Source organism: Gorilla gorilla, chromosome 9 (genome assembly GCF_029281585.2).
Source record: "Gorilla gorilla gorilla isolate KB3781 chromosome 9, NHGRI_mGorGor1-v2.1_pri, whole genome shotgun sequence".
Taxonomy (NCBI): domain Eukaryota; kingdom Metazoa; phylum Chordata; class Mammalia; order Primates; family Hominidae; genus Gorilla; species Gorilla gorilla.
This window is the reverse complement of record NC_073233.2, coordinates 94,400,167-94,414,781: the sequence shown is the minus strand read 5'-3', so window position 1 is coordinate 94,414,781 and position 14,615 is coordinate 94,400,167. Positions and strand designations below refer to the sequence as shown.

Below are 14,615 nucleotides of genomic sequence, written 5' to 3'. Positions count from 1 at the left end.
ACAATAGTGATGTTATCTATAGGAGCAACTAGGGAAGTCAAAAATCTTGTGACCTCGAGCCACATGGCTGTTGAGCAGTAAGGGATTATAGAAACTATGCCTACATTTCAGCAGAGGTCAGGCCCTTTCCATAATCCTAATCTTGCAGCCTTTCCTTAGTCTTACAAAGGCAGTTTCAGCCCCCAAAACTGAACAAGGAAGGGATCAGTTTCATGGAGAGACTATTATCACACTTGCTTCAAAGTTAAATTAGAAACTAAATTCCTCCCATGGTTAGCCTGGCCCTGCCCAATAATGAGTGAGGACAGCCAGCCTGGGAGACTAGAAGCAAAATGAAATCAGCCATGCTAGATTTCTCTCACTGTCATAATCTTTGCAAAGGCGGTTTCAAAGTAGCACTGGAGTAGGAAGAACATGGCACATAAAGGAATGGAAAAAGACCAGTGTGGCTGAAGAGTGTGGAGTGAGAAGAGGAGTGGAACAAGATGAAGTAAGGAAGTTGGCAAGACCCAGACAAAATTCTGTAGGCATGTTGAGGACTTTGGTCTTTATTCTATTTTTAGCACAAGAAGTAAAACAATGAGTCATTGATTTCAAGAACATCACTCTCACTAGCATATAGAAAATAGGAGAGAGGCAAGAGTGGATGTTACAAGGTTATTGCAGCACTTCAGGCAACAGATATTGGAAGCGTGGATAAAGGAGGTAGTGTTACTGATGAAAGAAGTGTTTGAACCAGGAGTTATTTAGAAAGTACAAATGAAGAACTTGGCAACGGGTTGTATAAAAGAAGGGAGGAGACCATCAAGGATGATTTCAAGGGGTTGGAATTGTTAAATTAGTTATGTCGGGGAAATATTCACTGAGAAAGGGAGTAGGAAAGAGAATCAGTTTTGTCTTGAGTCTTTGTTTTTTCTTGTCTTTGAGTCATAATGGTGGAAGATTAGATGATAAATTTGGTTTGGTACATGCTAAGTTTGAAGTACCTTTGAGGTATGCACAGGGAAATATCAGGTAGGCAGTTAAATAAAAGGTCTAGTGCAGTGGCTCTAAAATCAGGGATAATTTTTTTTCCTCCAGGGGACATTTGCCAACATCTGGAGATATTCTTGGTTGTCACAATGTAGTGAGAGGTGCTATTGGTATCTGGAAAGTAGAGGCCAAGGATGTTGCCAAACATGCTACAATGTGCAGGACAACCACACCCCTCACAGCAAAGAATTATCCAACCCAAAATGTCAATAGTGCCAAAGGTGAGAAACGCTGGTCTATAGATATTTGAGAGTCATTGGCCAAAAGCCTTGGGTATTTATAAGATCACAAATAGAAAGAATAAGAGTAAGAAAAAAAGTGGCATAGTACAGATTTTTGAGGAACTTTAATGCATAATGGCGGGATGACTTACCCAACATAAGAGACTGAGAAGGAGCCACAGAGAAGTAGGAGGAAAACTCAAAGAAAATGGAGTCACAAAAGCCAAAAGTTGGGTAGGGGAGTGATGAAAAGTGTCAGATGCTACCAAGAAGACAAAGGAAATGGGGACTGATGAGTGTTCATTGCACTTAGGAATGTGAAGGTCATTGGTAGCCTTTGCAAGAGCAGTTTTGGTAGCACGATGTTGAGACAAGACATACTGCAGTGGGTTAAGAAATGAATGGAAGATGAACAAATGGAAGCAGTTAGTGTAGGCAATGCTTTTAGGAAGTTTGGCAATGCAAGGGAGGAGAGTGAAAGAACAGTCCTGGCAAGAAATGTGGAGGTCAAGAACAGTTTGGGGTTCAGTGATTTTTTTGGTGTTTTATTTTGTTTTAATTTTTTTATTATGGAAAATTTCTTACATATATAAAGTAAGCAGAATATTACAATGGACTTCAGTGTACCCTAGATTCTATGGACTCTGGATTCTCTTTTATTTCTCAGATGAGTAATGTTTGTTCTAGGAGGGAGTTGATTTGGCTGGACTCAAATTCTCAACTCTGTCTCTCCTAATCAGCAACAACTTAAATCTCTGCTTGGTTCTTTCAGATTCGAGCTGTACTTTTTTTTTTTGCCAATCCCCCTGTGTGTGCATAGTTTAGTGGTCAGCCAATAATTTGGGTAGATTGGGGAGTTTATCCTTTCTGCGGCTTATTCCCTTCCAGAACCTACCCTCTCTTCATTTCTTGGCTTCTCTTCTAGCCCCAACTCTATTATCTGATACTTCAAGCTATTAAGATTTTGGCCTCCTGTTGCCCCAAGTTGCCTGCAGATTGGACTGCCTTCAGGCAAAAAGCTGCAAACTTGCACATCCCAAAAGGTATAATTCCTGCTTTCAAAGCTTGATTCCCCTCCAGTATCTGTCTGCTCTTGGCCAAACCCCATTGCCTTCGCACATGCGTGTGTGTGTGTGTGTGATGATGGAGTAGCTCAAGACTGTCACTAACCTCTCTTCCCATCCCCAGCTCCATCCCCCACTGCAAGAACCTCATGCACATGTGTCTGAACATCCCAACCCACGTGTCCAAGTTTCAGTCATGGACTCAGGCCTAGGGATCCAGCTACTGCAGTGTGGTCTGTACTTGGGAGGAGGGACCTAGAAAAGAGGCCCAAACAGTCCCTGGAATCAGCCTTGGGGTCATTCGGTCAGGGAATTCTGGCATCTTGGGTACTGGTCTAGAGGAAGGAAAAAAGGGCACGGACTCTGGGGAGCACAGGCTCCATGTGGGCACACCCCATGGCCCCATGGACTCCTTGCCCTGTGGAGAGAAGCAATTGGAAGAAAGCCAGAGGATGACCCTCTAAACTGCTGGGGCCTCGGGCAGGAATCTTTCTTGCCCAGGTCTATGGGCAAATTTAATTAATGCAATACCTAGTACTATGGACTTTGCTCAGTTCCTAATCTGACTGCCTGGTTTCTCTGTGTGTACGTGTTTTATTTCTTTTAGTGGACTGTTCATCACCATTCATGACAAAGGTCATCTTGCAACAATGCTGAATTCTTGGCCAGAAGACAATATTAAGGTATGATCCCGTTTTCATTGCTATTTAATCATTGTTGGGTGAATCATTTCAGCCTAAACCAGAGTCATTTCCAGCTATAAAATGAGCCATTATGACACTGAAGGCAGCATACTACCCCCCATTCCTAAGCCACAGACCTGTTATAGCCAAGTACAAATACACCACAGAGCAGAGATTTGCATTAACCAGGCATCCATGTGACATTGCCCTTCATTATTGTGATTATTAGTCTGAAGATATGTTCAGCATGTGTTGAGTCCTTGCTAAATATATGGTGCCAGTTTCCATGGTAGACGCAGAGAGAAATCAGGCATAGACCCTCTTCTCGAGTAGCTGACATGTTATATGGAAAATAAGCCAAAGGCACAAAAGACTAACAAGGTGGAACTTGTCCAGAGATAAATAAAGTACACAAAAAGAACTGAGGGTGTTCTTCTAGAGGCAATGACGATTTTTAGCCTGAGGAGATTCAGGGATGACTTCCTGGGGGAAGTGACAGTGGAGCTGGGCCTTGAACTTAGGGGTAGGCTGTGGACAGTTAGGTAGTGGAGAGACTAGGCTGTGGAGTGAGGACATTCTGTACCAAGAGTAAAAGCCTATGATGGACAATATCTTCACACTTGGGTATGTGTACCCTGGGAGTACACAGCAGTGTGGGGGTGGGGATGAGGGGCATAAATGTAGAGTGACAAAATAAACCTGCCACTTCTTCCAGGAGCATCCATTTTACTCAAAAATTTATGAAGAAAACATTTCTGTATACCAAACAATATACATTATAGAATGCAAAAGTTGCCTTAATTTTTTTTTTTTCTTTTTGAGACAGAGTCTCACTCTGTCGTCCAGGCCGGAGTGCAGTCACAGATTATTGCAACCTCAATCTCCTGCGCTCAGGTGATCCTCCCACCTCAGCCTCCCCCGTAGCTGGGACGACAGGCATGGGCCACTATGCCTGGGTAATTTTTTGTATTTTTTTGCAGAGATAGGGTTTTGCCATGTTGCCCTGACTGGTCTTGAATTTCTGGGCCCAAGTCATCTGTCCATCGACGCCTCCCAAAATCCTGGGATTACAGGCGTGAGCCACCGTGCCTAGTGATGTTAATTTTTATACATAAAACATGCAACTTTGTAGAAATGTATTAGCCTCTGGCTAAATCCCCAGATCTCCTCCTGCTATAGAGATGTCTATGGAGGAGTTTGAGGGGTTCTGGTATCTAAGACCATTGTTACTTCTGGAAACAAAATGGGTGTGGCAAAAATGCAGAACATCCACTGGCTGGGTGGTGAGGGCATTTTTGGCACCTGAGCTGGGGAGGGTTTGGTGCTGACCAAGCATAGTACGAGGAACTTCCAAGGCCAATGCTCACATCACCCTGCCTTGCCTGGGAGGCCATGGTACTCCAACACATCTACTCTGGAAGAGCTCCCTGGAAGTTCAGATACAGAGAAGGTACATGGGCCCATATCTGAGGAGCTCAAAGTCTAGTTAGAAAGACTGATCCAGAAACAATGACAGTACACTGTGTCTGTGCTGCCAAAGAGAGAACCATGGCCTCTCTCTCTTTTTCCCTGCCCATTCCCTGAGCCCCTCCACCCTTCTCCACTGGACACCAAATATAGCTTCTTTCTGTCTACCTCCCTTTATGTCCTACCCACTCCTGGTTCTCTCCAGGGAATGATATGATTTAAAAACAGACCAGGTTGGGGACAGAACCTTGGCTCTCAGGAGCCAGGCTCGAGCCATAGCCAAGGCCCTAGTCCTAGCTCATTTTTTACATCTGTGTCTGGGTATCATTTTGCCTTGTGCTTCTCCCTCCTGCTTATCTGCTTAGACTCCAGGTATATGTCCTGCAGACCCTGAAGGTTTTGGTCCCAGGCCCAGAGAAGCAAGTTTCCAGAGCATGTCTAGCATGAATCTATAATAAAATCTTGAGGACATTAAGGGAAGCCAGCTTACTGGATGGACTAATCCGAGTGGATATGCTGCTGGGGTCCTGTAGAGTTATCTCTTTCACTCACCTTCCTGCACAGTTCAACCATGGGGAAAACTTGGACATAGGAGGCACTCAGTAGATGCTTACACAGAGTTGGATGAATTCAGTTGATAGACATGCTGAGCATCTTCCATGTCACAGATACTGTGCCAGGAGGTTCTCCACTAATATTTTCGGTGCTTTTGTGCAAATTATGAGTAACTAGAAAGAATGATGAAAAGGTACCTTTGTTTAACAAAAAGGCACCCTTTCCTCCAACCTGACACAGGGGCTTGGTGAGGGGATCATGGACTCAATTTCAGGTTTCAATTGTTCCTCTTATCGGGGCACAACTGTATCAAGGGCCTTGCTGTGAGGAATGCAAAATGAGAAAAACATGGACTCTGCCCTCAAATTGCTTCGTATTATGGTTGGGAAACCAAGATGTAAATTTCAAAATAGAACCTTAGGAGCTAAATATCTATTGACTTCAATAAACATATTTTGAGAACCTTCTAAATACTGAATGCTAATTGCCAAAGAGATGAAGACCACAACCGCTGTGATTTTAGAGGAAGAGAAACAGGGCTTTGGGCACCCTGGAAGAGGTAGGACTTCAGCAGGCCCCAAATAAGAGAGACATCCAGAGCCTCTAGGAGAATGTTAAGTTGCATGAGCAGATCCGGGACCATGATAGTGAATTCAGTTGCATTCAACCATCTTTTAGTAAACATCTACTCTGGAAGAGCTCCCTGGAGGTTCAGATACAGAGAATGTATAGGAGCCCATACTCAAGGAGCTCGAAGTCTAGTTAGAAAGACTGATCCAGAAACAGTGACAGTACACTGCATCTGTGCTGCCAAAGAGAGGACCCCAGAGGACAAGGGGCAGACAGGTGACTGGCTGCCCACCCACCCTGTGGTACCGCAGAGTACACAGGTGAGTGCCTGGGACCACCTCCATCCTTTATTCCTGTCTCACTTTGAAGAAACCTGGAGATCAGTCCCAGCGACTATGTAGAGGAATCAGACCCAGCTTTGCAATAAGACAGCCCTGGATTCTGGCCTTGAAGCTTCACTTACCTGCTGCGTGTGCAGATATCCTCTCTGAGCTTTGCTTTCCTATTGTGAGGATTAACTATGATAAAGTCTATACACATCGAAGGGCACTTGAATGGATATTGTCATCACTGGAGGTGGTGGAGGCAGCTGTAGCCCACACCGCAGTACAGTCAGGGCCTGAGGGGGCTCCCTTACCTGGGAATCACAGGCCACAAATGAGCAGTCAAATGATTCGACACCTAAACATATTTGATTTGGCTCTTAGTGGTTTTCCAACATTTTGAATTTGTAGGCAACATTTTTAAATCAGGAGATTTCATGAGAAATATATATCCAAGCACTTGGATTTCTGGCTTCTCTGGAAAAGCCAGGAGCTCTGAATATTGGGCCTGTAGTTTGGCATGTAAACAGGTCCACTAGAGCTGATTGGACTGCCTCTGGCTTACCCCAGACCCCTCCCTGCCCTACCCACTGGCCTTTTTCTGGAGGTTCCTCTCCCCCCACCCCTAGGTGCCCTTTTAAAGGTTTAGAATTTCCAAGCCACAGTCTTTCTTGTTTTCTGATGTGTATTTTTCAGTTACTTTAGAAAGTGGAGAGGAAGGTCTCCCTACCTAGGTAGGGAGTCTCTGCTCATCATTCTTTCATAGCACTTGGGAACTGATGCAGAACCTCTTCTTCACTACTTCATTCTGTTCCCACAGTCACTGGGAGAAGTTGGAGTAAGGACTTCTGAAACCCCCAATGTGGGTCCTGAAGAATGTGTAGGAGTGAGACCGTGCATGGTGGCTCACACCTGTAATCCCAGCACTTTGGGAGGCTGAGGCGGGCGGATCACTTGAGGTCAGGAGTTTGAGCACAGCCTGGCCAACATGGTGAAACCTCATCTCTACTAAAAATATAAAAATGAGCTGGGCGTGGTGGCAGGCGCCTGTAGTCCCAACTATTCAGGAGGCTGAGGCAGGAGAATAGCTTGAACCCGGGAGGCGGAGGTTGCAGTGAGCCTTGTGCCACTGTACTCCAGCCTGGGCAACAGAGCAAGACTCTGTCTCAAAAACGAAAACAAAAAAGGGCTGGGCACGGTGGCTCACGTCTGTAATCCCAGCATTTCGGGAGGCCAAGGTGGGCAGATCACCTGAGGTCAGGAGTTTGAGACCAGCCTGGCCAACATGGTAAAACCCCGTCTCTTCTAAAAATACAAATATTAGTTGGGTGTGGTGGCACGCACCTGTAGTCCTCCCAGCTTCTCGGGAGGCTGAGGCAGGAGAATCACTTGAGCCTGGGAGGCAGAGGTTGCAGTGAGCCGAGATCAGGCCACCGCATTCCAGTCTGGGAGAGAGTGAGACTCTGTCTCAAAAAAAAAAAAAAAAAAAAAAAAAAGAATATGTAGGGTTGTGTCTCAGATGAGCAAACTGAGGTTAAGTGACTTGTCTGAGGTTACCCACAATTACGTGTTGGTGCCCAGCCCAGAGCTGTGGTTCTAAGTCACTTCTCCAGCAACTGCTAAGCGGGGGAGACAGAGTTTTTCAAGGCACAGGTATCTTTAGACCTGTTGCTAGCTGCTTGCCTAGAAAGAGGAGTGGTTCAGAGGAGCCTCTGAATCAACTCAGAAAGTAAAAAATGACTTTCTATGGTTTCCCAGCAAGAAAGCAGAGTTGAAAACTGCAATGTAAGAAAAGTAGGCTGCGATGGAAATGGAGCCAAAGCCCAGGGCTGGGGAGACCACAAAGTTTTGTGGGACTTGCTTTTCAGGAAGGAGGGGGTGGGCCAAGCCAGGCTGCCTTGAGCTGTCCAGCGTAAATCACAAAGAGGAGTGAGAACTGCTTTTCTGACTCTTTCCCACAGTGGCCATTGCCTGGAGCCTATAGGAAGGTCCAGCTGAGAATAGCCTCCTCCCTAACAGTTTTCCCAAGCTCCTAAATCTCTCCCTCACCCCAGTCCCAGAAGCTTCGCAGGAGGAGGTGCTGAGAGCCAAGGGACCCTCCTCTGCTACTGGGCACATCCTCTGTAAACAGCCACTTAGGTGTTTATACTTAGAGTGGATTGCTAGTGCCAAGTGCCTACCTATCATGCATTGGCCCAGTTTGTGTTAAACCCCACTCTGTGCTCATTGTCAGAGGTTAGATTTCCTGAAAAAAAGTCTCAGAGACGTATTAGGGAGTGCTCTTTTGTCAGTCAACACTTGTGGCAAGGAAGGAAACAGGATAGAGCAGAAGGAGAGGTTGGGCTGCCATAAGATCTCAAGCAAGGCTCGCTGAGCCCCTGAGGAGGCTCTGGACCTGGGATGGCCCTTCAAATGCATCCAGAAGTGAGGCAGCGGAGTGGGTCTCTAGATTCCTATATGGGGCTGCCCTTGGAAGGAGGTGTGGCTTTGGACAAGGTGGCTCTCTTCAGTAGAGGAAATTCCCCTAAGTGGGCTGATATCTGAGGATACAGCTGGGAAAATAACTCTTTCATTCCTGCAGGAGGATCTGGGCAGCACATCATCGTATCCACCTCATGCGGTATGATGCCAAGTGCTCTACATAGATTAACTCATTGGATTTTCATGGCAACCCTGTAAGAGGTAGGGACTATTGTTATCCCCATTTTATAGACAAGGAAGCTGAGAGGTTAGGTTCTTTGCAAGGGAGGAGTGGAACCAAGATTTGAAACTAAGAAGTGTGCATTATTTTTGCGATAGAAAGAGAGAGAGGGAGAAGCAGAAGAAGAGGAGGAGGAGGATAAAAGGAAAGATGAGAAGGAAGGATGAAACAAAAGGAAGAGGAAGAAGAGGGTTGTATAAACAGCACTGTGGGCAACCCTTATAGCTATGACCATAGCTACAAGTCCAAGGAAGCTCCAGAGCAAGCAAGGACATTTGATCCTCAGGTCAGTATTGGGTCAGTCCCATTGGGTCCACCCAAACTAAAGGGTGTGGGCAATAATTCAGAAAAGGCCTTAGGTCTGAGGCAGGTGGGCAAAGGAAGAATATGGCACAGCCTCCCCCAAACCTCCCCTGAGCCATCAGAGAGACAGGGGAGTTATGAATTATAAAACTCTTCCAAACAAGGAAAATGTGATTCTGTTGTTCTAGAAAAGGTTGCTTGGCTTTAAATTTCAAGGATGCTGCCCAGGTTTGCCCTCAGCCTTTTGACAATTTACAGAACTAGTGGCTCCCAGCGTAAGGTCCATTGATGTCACAAAAAACAGGGTGCAGTGTCTTGTCTCTGAACTTGTTAATCCACAGCAGGTCTGAACTCTGTTCAGTGCAGAAGACACTTTGTTTTCTCTGTTGGATCTATCACATTGCCCACCATTTGTGAGTGTGTATCACATTACAGACACCAAGTTAAGTGCTGATGAATCAAAGATGACACAACCCATTACTGGCCCTAGAAGAGCTTCAAGCTACTGTGAAGCACAAGGAAATGTACATAACTATAATACAAGGAAGGGAGTGATAGGTTTTGTAGGTGAGGAAAATGCTATGGGAATTCAGAGAAGGAAGTGATAAAATTCAGAAGGGAAGCTTCCTGGAGGTAAATGCTTTTTGAACTGTTCCTTGAAACATGCAAGGGTGGTAAGATTTGTATCAAGGAGATAAAGAAATTGAGAAGTAAAATGGCATGTATTCAAGAAAGTACAAGCTTTATACAAAATTGGAAATATTTCAGTTTGGATGGAGCATGGAAAGAATAAAGGGGAAATTCAAAGGGCAGCTTGGGCCTAGCCCATGGAAGGCTTTAAGTGCCAGTCTAAGATGTTTGGGTTTTATTTTACAGACATCGGGAACCATTAGAGATTTGGGGGCAAGAAAGTGATATATCTGGGCGTGCTTCAGAAAAAATGAAATGGAATGGGGAAAATCCAGTAGAGAGACCAGTTAGGAGAACAGTGCAGTGGCTCAAGTGAAGATGGATGATCTGATCCGAGGCAGTAGCAATAATATGAAGATAATGGAACAGATGTTTAAAATAGGAAGCAGGCACAATCAGCAGAACTTGGTGACCAATTGGCTGTGGTTGACTAACAGAAGAATCAAAGAAGACTGGACATTTTTGAACTTGGAAGATACAGGGTAACAGAGAGCAGGAGGACAGCAGAGTAAAAAGGCTCAAAAGGAGTAAGAGGGAAAAGAGGATTCATTTGGTTAGGGACTTGTGGGAATTAGGAAGACTATTGGACATTTGAGTGGCAATGTCCAGCAGACAGTTATCTACAGGTGTCATCTACTTAGAGAGGACAGTAGGAGCCATAACAATGGATGAGGATGCCAAGGTTAAAGCCGTTAAGCTTCACATGGCCAGACTTTATTAAATGTTGCATTTGCCAAGGTCTCCCCTTGGTTTCTTTTTCATTCATTTATTTAACAGATAATTACTGCATGGTCTTTCTGTGTTAATGATAAACTGAAGAGATCAGAAATAATTTCAAAGTCTGAGATACAATCTTTGCCCTAAATAATCATCATCATTACAGTCATAAGAGCAGCAACCATTTATTCATCATTCTTACTTTATACAAGGCACCAGGTTAAAATGAGACATATTTTATTTCATCATTACAACAACCTGAGGAGATAATTATTATTATTATTATTATTATTATTATTATTATTATTATACTCATTTTATGGAGAATTGAAGCTCAGAATAGTTATCTATTTGTCTAAAATTACACATGGCACATCATCAAGGATCCTATATTCAAAAACTGGTTATCAGACTCCAAAGCACCTGCCATTAACCACAAAGGCTGTTTTGTGAGATAAAATGTGCATTTTAAAACTAAGTTAAATAACAACCCAGCTGCTTTCACCATCAAAGGTTTAAATAACACCTTGTGTGGGTCTTGGCAGGCAGTGGGTCCTTAATACACGCTTGTGAAAGGCAGGCAAGCAGACAGGAAGGGTGTGTGGTAGATATGGCAATTCAGGGGAAGGAGAAATTTCAGTAGATTATAATGGGCAGGATTTATGCTGCTGAAGAATGGGGAGAAGAACCCTCCAGGAAAAAGGAATAGAGAGGTTGAGATGGAGAAGTGGTAGGCAAATTCAGAGTGTGTCTGGGAAGAATGAGAAGGCCAGCACAGCCAGAGAAGGCAATTGTGTACAGATGTGTAGCAGGAGATAAGTTTCAGAAGGTCTGTTGGATTCAGATAATTAAAGAGTTAAGTATTTTGGACTCTATTCTATGGACAGTTCAAAGTAACTAAAGGTCTTTGAGCCTGGGAATGGCATAATGAAAATGGGCTTTTGACACAATGAATCTGACATTGGTTGGCAGGAGAGAATGGAAGGAAGGAAGATGAGAGGCAAGGAGTCTGGTTGTGAAAGTGTTGGAATAACTCAACTATAACCATGGTAGGATTGCAGGTGGACAGTAGATGGAGGTGAGACACTCATTCAGAGGAGCTGGGCATGCAGTAGAGTGCCCTGGGGCATGTCCAGGCTGGGAGAGTGCCACTACAGAGCCCTGTCACCATCCTAGGGTTGTGGGGATAACAGCCTGGAGTAGCAGATTTCCTCTGTTTAACTTCATGTTACTCACTGCCCCTTCAGCACAGAGAAGGATTCTGACAGAATGGGAACCATAATAAGGAAGCTCTAGTTAGGAGAGATGATAGAGAAATGCCCAGAGTTTGGACACCCAGGGGCAGCATGAGGGCATAGTCTCTAACAGGGAGATCTACCAAGAGGAGGTCAGATGCAGGCTGCAGAGAGGGTGGCGCCAAAGCAGGGCAGGACTTTGCCAAGATCACAGGCACTTTACCCCAGCCAGTTGGGGTGGTAGAAGGAGCCCTGAACCAGGAACCCTGCCCTGTCACATTCACTAGAAAGATGACCTTGCAAAGTCATCTAATCTTTTAAAATAACTGATGTGGAAACATCCAGCCAGTGCCAGGCATGTGGCCGACACTTAACAAATATATGGAGAAAATAAAGGTCTTGAGCTTCTGTTTGCTCACCGGTGAAGCAGAGATAACAATCTCAGATCCGCCTACCTGCCCAGGCTATGGGGAAGGTCACATGAGATGCAGTCTTTGAGCACTCTCCACAGAGGCAGTAGACCAATCTAAGGGAGAATATCATGATTTTCATGGATCTCTTGCACTCTCCAGAGACCCTTTTCCAGAAGCAGAGGAATGTTTTTAAGAATCTCTACACTTATTTCCACTAAAAGAGAAAGAATGGAAGTGAGAAGATCCCGTAGCCCTTTGGGTACCAGATCATAAACTCTTCCAGGGAAAGAATGGGTCTTCATCTCTTTACCCCCACTGCCCAGCAATGTACCTTCATGGATTTAACCAAACCCTATGGTGTTCATAGCCCATCAGGACATTTGTAGCCTAGAATGGATCCAAAGCCAGGTTCCAATGAAGGGATGAGGGACCTATAAACTTAACTCGTTTAGAGATAGAGATAGCTAGTGCTGGTGAGCAGGTGAGAGTGGCCTACAAACAACTTCACCGTTACCCTGAGGGGCTCTCCTTGGCTAGACATTCAAGGTCTTTCACAGTCTGACTCCTGCCTGACTTCCCATTCTTTCCCTTCCTGCAACCTACATCTCCTCATTCCCCAAACACATCCTACATTCTCCCCACCCCCAGCACCTCTACCCTGGATTTTAACTTTCTTTTGTATCAAATGCCCTTCTCCCCACCCAAACCCCACAATCCCCACCTGTCCAAGGTAGGGCATGTGTGTCCCTTCACCCATGAAGGGTTATCCTCCCATCTTCTAATCTCTGCCACCCTTTATGCTATTCTGCTGCAGTCCAGCTTCCCTCCCAGAATCATGATTATTAATATATACATTCCATCTCTCCTTTAGCCCATTAATCCTTTAAGGGCTGTGTCCATGCATATTTGCTTTTGTAGATGTGCAAACTGAAGCTCCCGCAGAATTTGTCACAGTGTCTTATGCAAAGTAGGTGCTTCATAAATATGTATTAAATGAATGAATAAAAGAATATCATTATAATAATACAATTATTCCTATCATCATCATCAGCTTCATTCGTATCTATTAATTCACAGTAGGTAAGCCTTGAAGTAGCACTACATCTAGTACATAGTAGGCCCTCAGCAATTCTTTGCCAAATGCAAAAGGTAAATCCCAGTGTAGCTTGAAACTCTTCCTGATTTCATATGCAATAGTGATCCTAGAAGATGTCACAAGGAGCCCTGTTCTTTGCAGATCGGATTTTTCATAATCCAGGAGTAGGTCGGAGAGCACTTGGATTAGCCTCTAAACCCTGGAGCTGTAGCAGCAGCATGAACACTTATTTTTCATTTTCTCCTTTAATTATGCCCTTCCCTACCCACCACCCCAAGTCTCAGGCTGAGAGTGTCTATTTAGTTTCCTTGAGGGAGAGTGAAGTGACTTAATGTGGTTTCCCTCCAGCTGTTTCTGCAGCCCCCACCTGAAGCTCAGAATGCAAGGCAGGCATCTTTCTGTCATCTCTTCTCAGTAGGGTTTCTCACCAGCCTGCCAGGAAGGACTGGCCACCTGCAGGTGAATAAATGCTCCGGCCTTATCCCAGACAAGCTCTTTCACACCGGCAAAGTCAGTGGGCATCCAGTCGCCAAGCCTGATGGGCTGGGGCTGCTAAAATGAGCACCCTGTCACAGGAAGTGCTGTCCCTGATTGATGGTGCCCTGCTGTTTTTCAGGCCGTGGTGGTGACTGATGGGGAGCGCATCCTGGGCCTGGGAGACCTGGGCTGCTACGGCATGGGCATCCCTGTGGGCAAGCTGGCCCTGTACACGGCATGTGGAGGGGTGAACCCGCAGCAGTGCCTTCCTGTGCTGCTGGACGTCGGCACCAACAATGAGGTAACCCACTGCCCAGGGCAGGAGCTCTGGGGCCAAAAGGTGGCAACTGGGACAGGGTGAGGAGCATGTTTGTGGGTGGTTATATCTACACAGCAATGGGCCATTTCTTTCTTGGCATCCTCCTGACCAGGGCATTCCCCCTACACAGTTGTGGAGTAGAGGACCTTCTTCCCTGGTTGCCCACCCCTAGCTCCATCCTGTTCCCTCTCCCACTCCTGGGCCCCCTTGCTCCTCTACCTCCATGAGGCCCTCTATACCCACAATGACCCCTGCTTGGGCTTCCTTCCTCTCTGACCCCCATTACCCCAGGCAGTTTCTATTTCCCTTGAGGTGGGTGTGACCACTGGGCTGTGTTTTTTAGCATTCTCAAGGCAGGCTGCCCCAGTGGAACGATTAGAATTCAAAGCACCAGGGGCCAAAATGTCTGCATCAGACAGATTAGTGTCCTGCAAACCCAGTGAGAGAAACTGAGCCAAGCGTAGGTGAGATCCACCAGCAGGAGTCCTAGAAGTTTGTGGTTTAAGGAGCTCAGGCCCCAGCCAAGGGTTTCTCTGCTCTGGGAACCACCATGGGCATGTCTGTGATTCGCAGCTCTGTCTGTGTGTCAGAAAACATGAAAAAATATCCAAGGATTCCCTCTTAATTACATTTATCTTTGAGATCAGTGCATGTTATTGAGGCCGGGCACAGTCACTCATGCCTGTGTTCCCAGCACTTTGGAAGGCTGATCGGGGCGGGATCACCTGAGGCCAGGAGTTTGAGACCAG

General features: G+C 45.5%; 1 protein-coding gene across 2 annotated transcripts in view; it reads left to right on the top strand.

Annotated features, from left to right (window-relative positions):
- Nucleotides 1-14,615, top strand: part of ME3 (malic enzyme 3) — a 231,947-nt gene that overhangs the window by 161,193 nt on the left and 56,139 nt on the right. For both annotated transcript variants that reach the window (XM_004051940.3, XM_055355656.2), the window contains exons 5-6: nucleotides 2,925-3,000; nucleotides 13,687-13,848. In XM_004051940.3, the coding sequence (XP_004051988.2) occupies nucleotides 2,925-3,000; nucleotides 13,687-13,848 (238 nt within the window). The remainder of the gene's footprint in view (nucleotides 1-2,924; nucleotides 3,001-13,686; nucleotides 13,849-14,615) is intronic.